The sequence below is a fragment of the Procambarus clarkii genome, chromosome 58 (genome assembly GCF_040958095.1).
Source record: "Procambarus clarkii isolate CNS0578487 chromosome 58, FALCON_Pclarkii_2.0, whole genome shotgun sequence".
NCBI lineage: Eukaryota > Metazoa > Arthropoda > Malacostraca > Decapoda > Cambaridae > Procambarus > Procambarus clarkii.
The window spans coordinates 20004624-20022596 of NC_091207.1; the positions used below are offsets into that span (position 1 = coordinate 20004624).

At 43.5% G+C, this 17973-nt stretch overlaps 2 protein-coding genes across 2 annotated transcripts in view; one reads left to right on the top strand and one right to left on the bottom strand.

Annotated features, from left to right (window-relative positions):
* Positions 1-13636, bottom strand: part of LOC123767950 (chitinase-3-like protein 1) — a 29958-nt gene extending 16322 nt beyond the window's left edge. Inside the window, exon 1 of the mRNA XM_045758146.2 lies at positions 13517-13636. The gene's annotated coding sequence lies outside the window, so the exon portion shown is untranslated. The remainder of the gene's footprint in view (positions 1-13516) is intronic.
* On the top strand, positions 5423-17775 carry LOC123767949 (acidic mammalian chitinase). The gene is made up of 8 exons (XM_045758145.2): positions 5423-5555; positions 7933-8075; positions 8230-8373; positions 9614-9745; positions 10968-11219; positions 12734-12919; positions 13301-13429; positions 17540-17775. Exons 1-8 carry the CDS (start codon positions 5504-5506, stop codon positions 17672-17674), a joined length of 1173 nt encoding a protein of 390 aa, XP_045614101.2. The 5' UTR covers positions 5423-5503; the 3' UTR covers positions 17675-17775.
* The last annotated feature ends 198 nt before the right edge of the window (positions 17776-17973 follow it).

The following is a 17973-nucleotide window of genomic DNA, read 5'->3' on the forward strand; positions in this document are numbered from 1 at the left end:
GTATGCCGTCGAATACCCGAATTTTACCCGTGGCCCACTAACACCATAGTGGCCTCGACGAGAACAGGAAGCCGGTGGCTTGTCAAAGGTCTCATTTGCCCTTACTTATGACACACTTTCTTGAAGCAAAGCCTTCTGTTACTCAATTGTGGCTCCTGCACTTGAGTACGATCATTGTCTAGCGTTTGGAGAGCCACACCAGGGGGCCTTTAGCCACACCAGGGGCCTCTAGCCACACCAGGGGCCCCTCTAGCCACACCAGGGGCCCCTCTAGCCACACCAGGGGCCCCTCTAGCCACACCAGGGGCCCCTCTAGCCACACCAGGGGCCCCCTCTAGCCACACCAGGGGCCCCCTCTAGCCACACCAGGGGCCCCCTCTAGCCACACCAGGGGCCCCCTCTAGCCACACCAGGGGGCCCCTCTAGCCACACCAGGGGCCCCTCTAGCCACACCAGGGGCCCCTCTAGCCACACCAGGGGCCCCTCTAGCCACACCAGGGGCCCCTCTAGCCACACCAGGGGCCCCTCTAGCCACACCAGGGGCCCCTCTAGCCACACCAGGGGCCCCTCTAGCCACACCAGGGGCCCCTCTAGCCACACCAGGGGCCCCTCTAGCCACACCAGGGGCCCCTCTAGCCACACCAGGGGCCCCTCTAGCCACACCAGGGGCCCCCTCTAGCCACACCAGGGGCCCCCTCTAGCCACACCAGGGGGCCCCTCTAGCCACACCAGGGGCCCCTCTAGCCACACCAGGGGCCCCTCTAGCCACACCAGGGGCCCCTCTAGCCACACCAGGGGCCCCTCTAGCCACACCAGGGGCCCCTCTAGCCACACCAGGGGCCCCTCTAGCCACACCAGGGGCCCCTCTAGCCACACCAGGGGCCCCTCTAGCCACACCAGGGGCCCCTCTAGCCACACCAGGGGCCCCTCTAGCCACACCAGGGGCCCCTCTAGCCACACCAGGGGCCCCTCTAGCCACACCAGGGGCCCCTCTAGCCACACCAGGGGCCCCTCTAGCCACACCAGGGGCCCCTCTAGCCACACCAGGGGCCCCTCTAGCCACACCAGGGGCCCCTCTAGCCACACCAGGGGCCCCTCTAGCCACACCAGGGGCCCCTCTAGCCACACCAGGGGCCCCTCTAGCCACACCAGGGGCCCCTCTAGCCACACCAGGGGCCCCTCTAGCCACACCAGGGGCCCCTCTAGCCACACCAGGGGCCCCTCTAGCCACACCAGGGGCCCCTCTAGCCACACCAGGGGCCCCTCTAGCCACACCAGGGGCCCCTCTAGCCACACCAGGGGCCCCTCTAGCCACACCAGGGGCCCCTCTAGCCACACCAGGGGCCTCAGTACTCTCTCAACAGGTATCACACTCGGCTACGCATGACTGGATCAATACGGGTTTCTGTCATTGGTCGCACATGACAAATGTCATTTTTGTCAACTTCAGTTTATTTAGTCAATTGTTTATTTAATGTGTTTGTCTACTGTCTTTTCTCTAAATCCATTACCCTTTCAAAATATGTACATTCCTTCATTGTGTATTCCAAAACAATCTTAATCCATCACAATCTTCATCTCCGGCGAGAAGGCCTAGATAATATAGGAGTCCCCGCTCCTGGAAGTTCTCTATATCTACTCAACTGACTGCCAAGAGGGCCAAACCCAATGCAGTTTCTTGCTCCTACATTGTGTCCTACTTCTCTATTAGCATTACGCGACAATGTAATTTAGAATAATAAAAATATGTAATTTAGCCGAGTCATTAAATAATGCAGTAAAAGGATAGTTGGGATGCATGTTCCTGCATCCCAATGTGAGAGGGGATCCACAACAACTTGATTTCGACTCTCTTGCTGCCAAGTATAAAAATGTTGTTAACTTGTTAAACAAGTTTTGCCAAACTTGTTAAACAAGTTTTGCCAAACTTGTTCGGTACATTTTTCTTTTTGACACCATCAGTGCTCGCCTGGGACATGATGAATTTAAATGTACAATTACGAAGGTTGAGGTGCTAACATACGCCATTGTGTATCACAATGATACACTTTAAGGTGTTTATATCAAAGTTCCTCGAGTTTCCTTAATGGTATGCTCCAGATCTCTAAACTGCAGAGTTTCAGTAAAACCTAACAAAATATGGGCAGCGTGTAGCTAGTAGGCCTATCCGCCGAGATCTACCCCTGGGACATCTATGCAGTTAGCAAGCCTAATAAACAAAAGTTAAGTTAAACTGCCAGTCTGCACCTCACCTGTTGCAAGGCAAAGCACGGGAGAGAGAGCGTAGATTTGACAAGCCGCAGGCTTCTTGTCGCAATCGAAGTCCCTAGAGATAACATCGACAAACGTAGCCATGTATAATATATAGTATAAGTCAGCAAAAACCCGCTTGCAGCATCACTATTTCGGACAAGACCTGGTAAGAGTGGTATGATTACTTACGTATGCCTTATCATTAGCTTACTGCTGTCACCTTCATTGATATTGCTATATATATATTTTCCCATTGGTTACCGATAAAGTTACTCAATCTACGACATACCACTCTCACAAGTTCCCCACACACCTGTGCAGCGAGTACCATTGCTTCTATACGCATATTTATTGTGCATGCCCGGATAATCACCCTGTAATTACTGTACTACTCTCACAATCATTTATCAAGCCACGGTAACTTCATGTCCGTGGGTTTATTTAGCTTTGCAATACAAAGTTTGTATCAGGCTGAGGCTGATACAAAGCTTGCTCAGCCAAGCCTAACTCAGTGTACGGTATAAGGTACACGATGTGTGCCTAACTCGTCTGTAGGCACTGTAAGATGCTGAGTAACTGCCTTTCTTTCAATCCACCCAAAAAAAACTATCTCTGCTGCCCCAACCTCCAAAACCTGTCTTTCTCTGTAACCTATCATCCTCTGGCCTCCAACTTTGGGCAAACAAATAAAGACAGACTATTTAACACAAGGGACACACGCACTAGGGGACACAGGTGGCAATTGAGTGCTCAAATGAGCCAGAGAGACGTTAGATTTTGTTTTTTTCAGTATTAGAGTAGTAGACAAATGGAATGTATTAAGAAGTGATGTGGTGGAGGCTGACTCCATACACAGCTTCAAGTGTAGATATGATAGAGCCCAATAGGCTCAGGAACCTGTACACCTGTTGATTGACAGTTGAGAGGCAGGACCAAACAGCCAGAAATCAACCTCAGTAAGCACAACTAAGTACAAACACACACGGGTACTCGCCTAATACTTACTAGGTGAGTACAAACACATACACAGTATACACACAATTATATATATATATTCTGATAACGGGTCTATATCAGTATATATATATATATATATATATATATATATATATATATATATATATATATATATATATATATATATATATATATAAATTCCTCACAATTGTCAGCATGAGAACTGGTTTTCAAGGCAAATGGGAACGAACACATGGGTGGTGGGCAAAGGTTGATCTTACCCAAAACACTGCAATGTGAGTTATAACGGGGGAATCCCAGGTGGTCTAAAAATAAAATACCAAGCTTAAGACTGGAAACCAAACTAACATTGGTTGACATGTGTCTAAAAGGGCTTAACTGATGCATGCATACTGCAACCCGTCGTCTGTAACTTTCCTAACATCACTAAAGTGATGTACTAAATTGCGTGAGCCTGACCTGAGGACTCGGAATAGAAAATGGGACATCACGTCTATACTGCGAGCAAATTTCATTTTTATTATATCAGCCTTTGGCGTTAGGGGGATTTATACGTGAAAATGCAACGTAGTATTCGAGAGGACGAGTTGTATATTGACACTGAATACGCTAAGAAACAATACACTTAAAAGATATAATCAATGGAGCACTATCTCGGGACAAAATAGCTTTCACTAGCAACAGGTGGACCCACTGTACAACAAACACAATTAATACATTAGATATCACAAATACAATCACTATCGACGTGTAGATGACAGTGTAGCGCGTAGACTTCGTTATGCAAACCTGTTGCGAATCGTTGCCAGCAGACTAAGATTATCGTTCTTCAAGGAAAACAAAAAATTCAGACTAACCCTCCACCTGGAGCATGCCTGGAAAGGGTTCTGGGAGTAGTAGTTCTCCCCGAGCCCGGCCTGAGGCCAGGTTCGACTTGCGATAACATGGTCCAACAGGCTGTTGCCTGGAGCGGCCCGCAGGCCCACATATCCTCTACAGCCTGGTTGGTCTGACACTTCTTGCAAGAACTTATCTAAGTACCTCTTGAATACATTCACCTTTATTCCGGCAATATTTATAATGCTTGCTGGGAGGGTGTTGAAAAGCTGTGGACCTCTGATGTTCAGTCAGCGTTCTCTGTGCCCATGGCACCTCTACTCTTCATTGGTTCTATTCTGCATTTCCTTCCTGCTACGCATTCTTCCTTCCTGAAACGTCTGCTTTCATCATCGCACTAATGAATGCAGAAGCAAACCTGGTATGAGACAGCTTCACATACAGATCAGTAGATAAGAATCTGGAGCTGCAGTTAAGGCAGAAAATTCTATAGTTGGAGACTCAAACGGCTACTCAACTTCATAAACAAGAGATGCTAGCCATCAACATTGCTTATGAACATGTCCTTACTGAATACCAACAACCAGTTATCGTATATACGGATTTGAGAACTGCTACTGAAATCTTGCAAGAACACCACTTGCATAACAACATTTGAGTGTTATTACTAATACAAACCCTCAAATGGCAAGGTCGTCGAATACTTACCAATTGGAAGCCAGGTCATGTAGGAATACAAGGAAATGACACAGCAGATGAAACTGAAAAACTTGCAACCAAGAGAGAGGTAATGTAGACATTTACATACAACAGAGACTAGCACAGATTAAGAAAATATTTAGCTATAAAGCGGTGCAGAAGATGTACAGTGACCACAATGCAACAGCTACAACGTCAGGATCTGCGGGTTGATACAAGAATTCATCCAACTACGAACTCTGATTTTAAAGAAAGGGTATAATTGAAAAACAGAAGTGCATTTGCATCGCATCAGGCTTAGATTCCCATGTGCATGGCAAATAGACTTACATGTTCCAGAAGAACTTAGGCAAAGTCAGCATTTTGTGGAGCGAAGCACAACAGACCACTGGAACATTATCTAACACAGTGCAGAGTTACAAACCAAATAAGCTTTCAACCGAGATTTAACAGCGCGAAAGTTGTTAAACACATTGGACATAACCTTACTGTAGCCAACACAGGCGTCATAAATACTCATCAACTGCCTGAGACAGAAAGGAATACCATTTAGTGAGCCAGCCAGAGACCTAGTGCTCGCGCAGGAATTTCCCTGCATAAAAATAGAACCTATACGCATGTATGTACATGGAAGACAAAATGTTGCAAGTCAGCAGTACCTGTGAACTATGCACAGATAACGAGCAGGTGGAAAAGTACTTAAGGGAGCGGCCGCAGGCATCTACCCGCCATCGTCATGAAGTTCCTGACAGTGATTACGTTACTCGCCCTCACGCTCACTCTAACTGGTTCGTTGGTTCTTTCTAACGTTATGAGCATTTGTTACAACTATGTCCAACCGAATGATATATGTATAATGTCTTGTTTCACAGGCCAGCCCGTCCTCCTAATGTTTGCCAACGTCAAGAAAATGGTTAATACAAACTGTCGTCTCCTAACCTACCAGAGGACCTAAAACAGAAAATGGGACAGTACGTCACTTTCGCCACCCGCTTCCATTTTATAGTACGAAAATTGTTGGCCTTATGTAACGCATACGAGCGAAAAGCGACGTTCTTTGTAGGACAGGTTGCACAGGCAGCGTCGTTCGATTTTCCCTATATTAAGCAAGTTTCCCTGCGTCTGATTGAGGGTGCACCGCTCCTGTGCCAGGTAAGTCCAACACGGGCTCACCATAGCCCGTGCAACTTGCCCAGCTCCTGTGCTAAGTAAGTTACGGGCTCACCATAGCCCGTGCTACTTGGAACTTGTTCCGAGTAGCTGAATCTATAACAACAACATGCGTCTGATTAGTCATTCACTTTATTTGGGAAATTGTGTTCTGTGAGACTGGATGTCTGTTGTGGCTGTGCTCGAGTGTTTCAGACGCAGTGAAATAAATTACACAGACATTTTCGCCATAATTTATGTAAATATTAGGCAATTGATATATTTGAATGATTTAAGATTATATAATATAAATTAAACACACACATAATGATAAATAATATATATTATATATATATTTCTCTTGCAATCATGTTTTCTCATGACCAAATGAGTTACGGTATGTCAATATTTCAGATATAAATCCTTTCTATGTTTCTAAGGTTCTCGTTCATTTGAGAAGGAAGTTGAACACTTTACTCTGCAAAGTTCATTTTAGACCTATACTAGGCCCCATACATCCTCGTACGATATTTGAATTCACATTGCCTACATATGTCTAGTCCATCCCCAGAAAAAACATCTATTTGAATTACAACAAATTCTGTCTTTATTCAAACAACATACTTGTTGACTGTGGCATCTCTGCTCAAATCCCTAAACTCGATAAACACACACACCGTCCAAGTGGCTGGGCACAATTTCCACCCCCCCTCCCCCCCCCCCCCCGTTCCATCCCAAATTCTTATCTTGACCCAAATGCTATAGAAGTGTAATGACTTGGCGCTTTCTCCTGATAGTTCCCTTCCACTCTTTTATAGCTGATGTCACATTTACAAAGCATTAAACCTCAATCTAATCCTGCCATCAAGTTTTAACTATAGATGGGTGTACTAAAACCTGTGAATATCACACCATAAATGAACTTCACTGATATTCTCTGTCAGAGTTATTCTATACGAACTCGCTAAGCAATTAAAGATCACCAGTTCCCAATTACTAATGTTACTCAAAGTGGTCACTAGCCTAGCAAACATTAAATATTTGTTTCTTAATAATACAATACTAACCTCTACGAATAGAAAAAGAAATAAGCCAAGATCCCAAATTCAACATAGCAATGCGCCTAGTCTCCTTTGATATAACAAGCATTCTTCATAGCCTTGCTGGGGATTTAGAAGAATCTTTGTCTAAATTGTTAGAGTGCTATTAGCAGTGCACATCTTAATCATTATGGTAATTGACTACACATAATTAGGGATATTAAGATGAAGAAGAAGAATACAGCTAAGCTGCTTATCAAAGTTCCAACAAACTAAACCTTGAGATTGTTGAAAAATAGTGCCCTCCAATGTGACTGAATTTCTTTCACCCTGCAATGGTATCACCCTCCTATGGATACATTACAACTATTGTCCTATGTAGCTTTACCGGACAAGTCTGCTTTGACCCTTAATTCCATCGTTACCAATTTGACATGGCAAGGGGTTCTGGCAATTATTGTTATGTTTGCTGATTTATACATGGAATCCCTTAGCTTACTGCATCATCCCAGCAAAAAAAAGTGTTAAACTGCAGTTGTGTCCTTGAACTTGAACTGTGTTAAACTGTGTTTTCGTTATTATAACCATCACTTCAGTCTGGATAAATGTACGAACAAAACCTTATGATATTCATCCTACTACACACTTTATCTTAAAAGTAGAAATAAATTATTTCCTTGATGAAATATATGCCATTCTTTCTATACTTTAAGTACGCACCACTTTTCCCACGAGATATGCTGCATATACCATACACCGAACAGTATATACCGTTATCCACCGAACAGTATGGTGCATATCACAGTCTCAAAGCCTGATGACAATTATCTTTCATCATACTTTGCCTGCAGAGTTGGCAAAGAGTGCCTCTTGAATACATTCACCTTTATTCCGGCAATATTTATAATGCTTGCTGGGAGGGTGTTGAAAAGCCCTCTTTCTTTCATCGTTATCTTTCATCATACTTTGCCTGCAGAGTGTGTGGTGGTGTGCTACCTGGAGTCATGGGCCGTGTACCGCAGCGGTAATGGTAAATTTGACGTGGGGGACATAGATACCAGAATTTGCTCTCACCTTATCTTCGCATTTGCTGGCCTCAATTCCACTGGGCAGATCCAGGTACAGTAATATATAATATATTCTCAGGAACTCTTGTGCAAAATGCAATTGAATTTGTGTCTGCTGTTTGGATAAAAATTCTGTTTTCTTTGACCGTGACAGTTTATATATCTAATTAACATTACATGATTAAATTTGGTGTTTTCACTCTCAGGTACTCGACCCATTCCATGAACTCTGCGAGAACGGTGGAGAGTGCGCCTATGACAGGTTTACAGCCCTCAAGGAACAAAATCCTGCATTGGTAACCTTGTTGAGCGTCGGTGGCTGGAACGAAGGCTCCACAAACTTCTCCAAGGTGATTGTACTGCACACACTGTCCGTTCTCTTGACTTGCCACACAGTACAAAATACCACGTGCTAACCGAACCAGAAACACACGAACCCAAGCAACCCACCTAACATAACCTAATCTAACCTAGCCTAGCCTAACCTACCGAGTAATAAGTTTAGTTTAGCTCATTTATTATGCACCCCATACCCATCTTAGTGGGCGGCAGTGGAAAGGGTTACAGAGACAATCATGGCCTCAGTTACATTTAGCTAAGCAAGTTACAATCTTGATGAGATAGAAAACGTGAATATTTGTGAGCCACTGTTTCTCGTGGGACTTTGTAATTTGTACGTTGTGAACCAGAACGTGCAAAATGGGACGTATTAGTTGAGAGGACGTGTTGAAGCTCACCCGTCCGGTTCAGGAACAACCTATCATCATCTCGAATAATTCATAATATTTTGACTAAAACTCCCAAACATCAAAATGTTATGTGCTATAATTCAAAGCAGCTGATTGATTGATAAAGATTAAGCGGACAGCACTGCTCCTGTGCCAGGTAAGTCCACTACGGGCTCACCATAGCCCGTGCTACTTGGAACTTGTTCCGAGTAGCTGAATCTATAACAAGAAGATTAAGCCACCCTAGAGGTGGCACGGGCATGAATAGCCCGTAAACAAAGCAGCTCGTTCAATTATCGCACTGTCGGTCAGGTTAGATTCGGGTAATCTAGTAAATCTTTTTTTGAGACGTTGTGACAAATCGAGAGCTGGCTGCATGAACACACACACACACACTATGGCAGTCAGGCTGTTTGACACTTGGGTTTTGGCAAAACAAAAGTGTATTGGATCAAAATCAAGCTGGTTAAAGGTTGCCATTAGTTGAAATAGTGTCCGTTATTTTTTGTATGAACAATAATCAATCTTAAAACTCCCCGTATTGTTTCCATTAGATTAGCGTGTCATTAATGTGTTCATAACAGATCTTGCATAACCTTTGGATTAATTTACAAGCGTTATCCAAGTAATATTGCTTACTCTCTTGGCTGCTGAAAGTCTACGTAAAAATTCTTTGACGAACTAGTACTCAAAAATCTTATCCATTTGATTGAAATGTAGCCTACTAAATAATTTTCCGACTTAAAATTATTTAGTCAATACATTATTTGACATTCAGTATTTATTTGAAAACAAATAGTTGCCATTAAATGTTTGTATTTGTGTCCTCATAATTGCCATAATCTTCCCATCACGTACCCAGGTGGCAGGAGACCCAGCATTGAGGAAGACGTTCGTCGACACCTCCTTAGCACTCCTCAAGGAGCATGGCTTCGACGGTATAGATATAGACTGGGAGTACCCTACCCAGAGAGGCGGCGTGCCTGAAGACAAGGTAAACTATGCCTCTCAGACTGCTTCATCGTGCATGCTCTGTGCAATTTTTTACTTAAAACCTTTTTTCACCTTAAGCTTTCTTCAACAAAGTTTTCAACAATGTAGTTGCAAATATAATTTAAAGTTTATTTTGTAATTAAGGGGCAGTGTCTAGATCTCTCATTTATTTAAATTATAACTGGCTTTTCTATTTTAAATTCAAGAATATTCAACGAAACTAAGTCTAAAATGTTACTGAAAAAAAAACATATTTGTTCGAAGCGCGACATATATTAATTATCATACACAAATCTCATTAATTTATTTGCCACATTGTCTACCTTTGCTAGTATGCTCGGGATGAAGCAGTCCAACCACTTGGGCTGGACTGAGCGACGGTCTCGCATCATGCAGGTCGGCGTTCAATCCCCGACCGTCCACAAGTGGTTGAGCACCATTCCTTCCCCCCGTCCCATAAATCCTTATCTAGATCCATTCCAATTGTTATATAATCGTAATGGCTTAGCGCTTCCACCCTCCCCCTCATAGTTCCCTTCCCTTCGGGATGAAGCAGGTGTCTAGAGAATGTATTTGGAAAGTATGAATTCTCTAGTATCTAGTGGCTTTTATCGAGGTGCTAGGTGAGCAGAGGCATTAAGGGGGGAAAGGAAAAGTGCCCAACCATTTATGTCCTGCCTGGGATTCGAACCCGGAATTCTCTATTGTGTGTCGAGAACGAACATGTCTGTAATACCGGGACCCTTAGTACAATGTTTACGAAACCCATCTACCAATGTTTCTGTGTAATGAGGTATAGCTGCCTACCTTTTGAGTGCATGTGCATGAATTATGAGGTGTGGATCATGTGGTGTTGACGTTCTCAACATTATTATGATAATAATTTACAAGAAGGTACAATGGATTGGCGAGATTACTCAAGATTGGTATTTTGACATTCCTGCAAAGCCACTAACATGCATAGCGTTGCATTGTAGCAAGTCTATGCCAATAAACGTTGCACCATAACACAATGACCCTGAGTTCGATAGAATCCTAGTACCTAGTCAATTCTCCTACCGATGTGATCCGCTAATAACAATATGCAGGCGATGATTTGCAAGAATCGACTTTATTTGCCACAATCGACTTGAGAATGGTCCAGGGCGGACCGAAACGTCGTCGTCCGTTCACCTTCTAGTGTGTGGTCTGGTCAACGCTAATAACAATACTTTTGTGTGCAGGAAAACTTTGTGACCTTGCTGAGTGAATTTCGTGAAGCCCTGCACGCTGAGAACATGACCCTGACAGCCGCCTTGGCTGGCGGAAAGTTCGTGATCGACGAGGCCTATGACATTCCGGGCATTGCCGAGCAGGTTGACATTGCTAACATTATGACCTACGACTTCCATGGAGTGTGGGAGAACTTTGTTCACCACGCCTCTGGGCTCACCGCTTACTCCGCCGACACTGACAGCAACACCTTCCTCAACGCCGTAAGTTATGTTGCGATGTTTTCGTCAATATTTTGTGATCTGAATTTGCTTTTTCTAGTCCATCAAATATGAACGTGTGGAAATAAATCAACATTAATATACTAAATATTGCAAATGTTGCATTTGAAGCAATATAAAATCACCAGTAGTTAGTTTAGTTCATTTATTATGCAAGTTCAAGTATGTTTATTGAGATAAGCAATAAATACATCTCAAAGGGATAGAGTAGCTTAGGCTATTTCTACCCCCCCAAATTATGCAAGTATTAGGCCCATCCATTTGTGCCCCCTGCTTATTCCTCTACACTGTTGGTCAAAATACCGTTCCCCGTCTCCCCCAGGGCCTTCGGCTCGCTTCGCAAAGGTCCTCTGTACCCTTCTTCTCTTTGTGTGCTAATGTTGTTAAAAAAACAGGGGAGGGGGAGGAGAGAGGGGCTCCGTCCGTCCTCCCCACTCAGCTATTCACTACTACAATCGTGTTAATTAATTACTTTTAGTGCAGTTTACTTTGGCAATGTTCCTCCGTGAGTAGTGTCTTCTTGTAACATCCTATTTGTAACGTTTGGCTTCAACAGGGGCATTAAACACTATACCCTGCGTTTAATATTCGATTGTCTAAGTTACAGTACAATGTTAAACGTGTCCAGTGTTACTGTAATCATATTGTTAATTTACCCACGGTAAAACATTTACAAATGTTACTTAACTTCTGTAAGTTACCCATTCTTAAATTTACTCTTATTATACTCACCAGAGTTTAATACATAAGGTTAAACTACCCATTGTTGAAGGTGAATGTATTTTATCATTTCAACAAGTTACAGTGCAGTGTTAAAATCATCCAATTTTAATGTTCTCACAGTTATTTTACTCATGGTAAATCTTTCGCCAAGTACAGAGTATTAATAACCTGATTGTCAGCCAGTCAGTTACGTTAAGTACTGCTAGGTCTGGATTGTGACTAGATGGGCAACCATTTTATATTGGGTGCTGAATATTTAAACTCATAAATATGTACAGAAAGAGAGAAGAATTATGTAATAGTCATTATTGAATGACGTGTGGTGAGGTGGAGCGAGCTGGGGGTGTGGTGGTGGTGTGGTGCACCTATACAGGCAAACAACTAACTTCCCCGGGCGCTACGGGCTATTCATGCCCGTGCCACCTCTTGGGTGGCTTAATCTTTATCAATCTTCCCCGGGCACACGCACCGATCCTGTATCAGGTAAGTCCACTACGGGCTCACCATAGCCCGTACTACTTGGAACTTTTTGTTCCCAGTAGCTGAATCTTAAACGACAACAGCCTTCCCCGGTACCTATTTACGGCAAGGTGATCAAAAGGATTAGGTGAAAGGAAACGTACCCAGCCATTTATGAGAAGAGGATCTGTCAAAATTTTGCTACAAATGTTTAGTGAAAGATGATATAAACTTAGTGTCTATGCTTTGATGTCCCTCTCTACTTCCTATTACAGCATGTAGCCAACTGATGACGCCTTTTAATTCTGTTATAGGACTTTGCCATCACCTACTGGATAGAGGGAGGGATGCCGAGCACCAAGATCGCAATGGGTGTGCCCCTCTATGCCACTTGCTGGACCCTGGATGACCCTACCCAGACTGATTACTACTCTCCTGCCAGCAATCCTGGTCAACCAGGGCCATGGACCGAGTCAGAGGGCACGTTGGCCATCAACGAGGTAGACAATTCACAGCAATGATGACAAGACCAGACACTAGAATGTTAAGGGACGACGACGTTTCATTCTCAATCGACTTGAGAATGGTCCAGGACGGACCGAAACGTCGTCGTCCCTTAACATTCTAGTGTGTGGTCTTGTCATCATACTTTAGCCACGTTATTGTGACTCATCGCCTGCAATTCACAGCAATTATATATTTCACTAGTAAATCATTATACAAGAAATTAATTCTAGCAAGAATTCTGCGATTCGTGTTTACCATTAATTTAATAAGAGCAAATACAACTATTATTCAGTTTTATCCCTCCGTGTCTGGAAAAAACCCGGACATTTTGGCTAAACAACTAAGTTTATAACTTCTGATTTTTTCCTCCCCAGCTCTGCTACTCGCAGACGGCGGAGCCAGATGCTTGGGTGATAGAGACTGCTGCAGGCATGAACGAGCCTCATACTTATCGTGACAGTCAATGGTGCTCCTACGAAAACCGCACCTCTGCCGGTATCAAGGTGAGTGGTTCCACTAAACACTACACTAGCCAGTGCTCCTGCAACAACCAACACATGCCACTATCAAGGTAACATAGTTTCGCGTACCACAAGCCTTTGATGCTCCTGCAATAACAGCGCCTCCGTCCGTGTCAAGATAAGATGGTTTTCTTACTAAGAAGGCAGTGAATGTATCGCTTCCATTGTACGGTAACTCCTCCCCTCCCAATGGACAATATCTGCCCTCAAGCCAGACTCGTTAAAGTGGCGGTCGTCCTCCACTCTCCCAAGACACGTTCATAAATTTTTATATTCTGTGCACCTAAAATAGGCTTTCTCATATATAGATTAATATTATTATACATTAAAGGTATATATATATATATATGGTTAGGCGTAGGTCAGGGTAGGTTTAGCGTTTAGGTTCCGTTGGCAAAAAATTGTATTTAAAATATTTGGGTAAAGCAGTTACAGAGTTCCAATTCGATCAGACATCGGCAGCGAAGTACTGTTCGAGAAATCTTCAAACGTCCTCAGTTGTGAGTCGAGTCGTGTGTCAGCCTATCCTCATTTTGTTTTACTTTTTATTTTATTTATATATACACGAGTTCTTTCATTCTTGTAAGGCCACTAACACGCATAGCATTTCGGGCAGGTGCTTAATCTTAATTTTCCCTGGAATACGACCCGCCAAATCATTTAACAACAGAACCCGTCCTCGGGTCAAATCCATTTCATCCAGCGGTAGATCCTAAAGACGCATTCATAAATTTTAACTTGCTGTTTATTCAAAATAGGAATTTTCTCTCTATATATATTAGCATACTGTGCATATTTAGGTTAGGCTAGGTGTTTAGGATCTGAAGGCGATTATTTTTATTTGTAGTATGCGGGTGAAGCATTTACAGCGTTGTGGGTCGAACAAAAGTCGTCAGCGAAGCACTTGTTCGAGTAGTGTTCAATCGACATCAGATGTGAATCGTGTGTAAACCGTTTTTCGTTGATAAACAGGAGGGCTTGGCCTTTGTTTATGAGAACGGACTGTCTGAGAATGCAGCCCGTCCTCATGAATACATGCCTGAGTCCATTCCATGCACCCGCCAAACCCCGTTTATGAATGAAAAACGGTTTACATACGTCTCGCAACTGATGACATCCGAACACTTCCGGAACAAGTGCTTCGCTGACAACTTTTATTCGAACCATAACGCTGTAAACGCTTCAATCAAGTACCACAAATACAAATAATCGCCAACAGAACCTAACTTTACACAAAAATTAAATGTATAATAATAATAACTCATGTATGAGAACAAACCAATTTTTAATACACCGTATGTTAAAATTGACAAATGTGTCTGGGTGGGGAGTGGGACGGCTGCCGTGTAACAGTTGTTGAGGTGACTTGAGTAGGGACATGGGATGGTGCTTGACTTACGAGGCTTTCACAGGGAGGTCTCAGTCCAGACAGGAGTCTAGTGTGTAGTGTTGGGTATCTTGAATGAGTACTGGTACCTTACGTTCTGACATCACAAGTGTTGATATTCTATTGCCTTTGATAGGGAAGATAGATTAGGATTTTTATATTGGAACTTAGATAAGTATATATATATAACTAAATTGTCCATCTGGTGTATCTATGCGTTCCTGTTAGTCATTCATAGAGAATTCCAGTGAATAGTGGAAGTCGGCCATGTTTTCGCCCTCCCCCTCTGTGATATACTTAACTCCCGTCTTAACTTCCGTGACCGGAATCCTTCGTCGCCGGTCACTGTTAAGTACTTGTGTTGATTAAAGACGAAGGTGGTGGCGGCATTAAGTAGTTTTAAGTAACTTTCAAGTTTGTCATGATTAGTAACAACTTTGTTGGTGGTGGTATGAGTGGTGATACACCTGAGATACATTATAGCTGCGTTATAGCGGCTCTAGCGAGCCTGGCCTGAGGATGGGATAGAGGACAATGGCCTGACGTAGTGGCGGTAATTTAGTTGCTCTAGTGATCAAAGTAGTTGAGGTTACCGATGTATCTTTCGTGCATGATGATAGACAGAGGAATACGGCAATACACACGCAGAGAAAAACTATACCAACTAGCCTAATTGGTATTAAATTAACTGGACCCTTTTATAGAATAGATTGAATTAGGATACGAGTGAGAATAGCTGTGTATAAATAGTTGCATCATGTGGACCAATAGGCTCTCTGTAGTTTCCTTAATCTTACAAGATTCACAAGATACAAGATATGTAAAGGTACAAGATTCTAAATGCTATTATATAAAATATACACCTATATACTTGTATTCATATGATATAAATAGTTAATTATCAGTCATAACCAATTATATTTAGCATGTATTACATCATCCCCAGCAACACACACAAAAAAATAGAATCTTGCAATTCTCTCTCTGCTTAGAAAATGGCAGAGATGTTGACGCGTTGAGTTAAAACGTTGCAACCCTCTTGTGTTGCACTGCGTCTAAGACTTGTGCTATAACTTTTACTCGGAAGCATGTCGTTCTTCGTCCCTCTTTGTCGCTTTATGGTCATCCCATTGTGTACAGGGATTCCGCAAAGCTCTTGGGGTTAGTCTTTGACACTCGTTTGTCTTGGTCTGCCCATATCTCTTACCTCCGAGTTGAATGCTCTAAGGCCCTTAACCTACTTAAGGTTTTGTCCCATACTTCTTGGAGCGGATAGGCGCACACTCCAATATTTGCACTCCTCTCTCGTCCTGTCTAAACTCGATTATGGTTGCCCTGCATACTCTTCTGCTTCTCCTTCTACTCTTCGCCGTCTTGATGCTTTGCACCATACTGGGTTGTCTCGGCTCTGGTGCCTTTCGTTCGACTCCCGCCCTCAGTTTGTATGTTGACACTGGCTTTCTCTCTCTTCGGGACCGCCGTGATCGCTACTGTCTTCACTGTCTTGTGCGGTCCTTACAACATCCTTCCTCTCGCCTCTGTCGTGCTTTGACTTTTCCTCCTCCTGTAGCTCCTGTTCCTCTTCATCGTCTCCCACTTTCTGTCCTGTTATCTCGCTTACAGGATTTTCTTTGTTCATATTTCTAATGTTTCTCCTCGTATTGTTCCTTCCTTGCCTCCGTGGAGAGTCCCCCTTCCCAAGTTTTGTACGTCCTTGACTTTTATTACTAAAGCCTTTACCCTCCTACAATTCTGAAAAGCCTCTTCCTTGAGCACTTTTCTTTGCACTTCCACTCTATTTCCATCTTCACCGATGGGTCTAAGTCTGCGGACGGTGTGGGCTACTCTGTTGTTTTTCCTGACCGTACTTATGTGTCGCCTCCCTTCGGAGGCTAGCATCTTTACGGCGGAACTTTATGCTATTCTCTATGCTCTTTGTCTCTTGCTTTCTCATTCTCATTCCTCCTTTGTGGTTGTAGTCGACTCTCGTAGTGCCATCATGGCTCCTTTAATCCTGTACATCCGGTGGTCATAGAGATTCAACATTGGCTGTTTCTTATTTCTAGTAAATTTAAATCAGTAGAGTTTTGCTGGGTTCCCAGCCATATTGGTGTTTCTTTCAATGAGCGTGCGGATGCTGCCGCTAGGGAAGCTATCCGCTCTTGTCCCGTCTCCCGTAAAGGTATTCCTTATTCCGACTTTTATCCTGTTATTCATTCTTCCATTCTTGCCCGTTGGCAGGGTTGTTGGTCCTCTGTGGTTAGTAACAAGTTGCGTACTCTCTAACGTATTGTGTCCCCGTGGCCTTCCTCCTGCCACCGTAACCGGTGGTGGGAAACTGCTTTGGCACGGCTGCGGGTTGGCCATAGTCGCTAAACCCACGGTCACTTAATGGAGCGCCGCCCTGCTCCTTATTGTCCGAATTGCGTTGTCCCTCTTACAGTTGTGCATATCCTTGTTGAATGTCTTGACTTCCAGGACGAGCGTGTCTTGCTTTCCGACCGCCCCTCGCGGTCATATGTCCCTCGATAGAATTCTAGGTGAATCGGATACTTTTGATATCGTTCGCCTTCTGCGTTTTTGTTCTCATACTGGCATTCTTGGTGATATTAGCGCCCTCTGATTATTTCGCACTTTGATGGTGCTACATAGCCTTCCCGGTTTGGTGCCTTCTTTTGATAATTTCCTTACCTCTTGTGTTGCAGGCAAACTACGCCAAGAACCACAACCTGGCTGGTGTGATGGTGTGGAGCATCGACATGGACGACTTCCAAGGGAACTGTTACTCCCGTACCTTTGAGCTCACCAGAATCATGTTCGAGGTACTCGGCAGATGCTAATGAGTTTAGTACCTCTGAGAACACCTGCTCAAATTATTAGGTCGCTGCATTGAATCTTTCTTGATTACATGTCCTTAAATCCTAATAAATAGTGAAGCACAGTAATATGTTTCATAGTTCCTTGTATTGGTTTCTTCAACTGAATAAAACAACCAATCTCTAAGAGTGGCGGGGAATGAGGGGGAGCAGAATGAGGAGAGATAAGGGAGATGGGGGAAGAGGAGGTAAAAATGGAAATGGGAAAGGGGGATTCTTCCCCTTCCCATCCATCTTCCATTATCAGTTACATAATATCACTA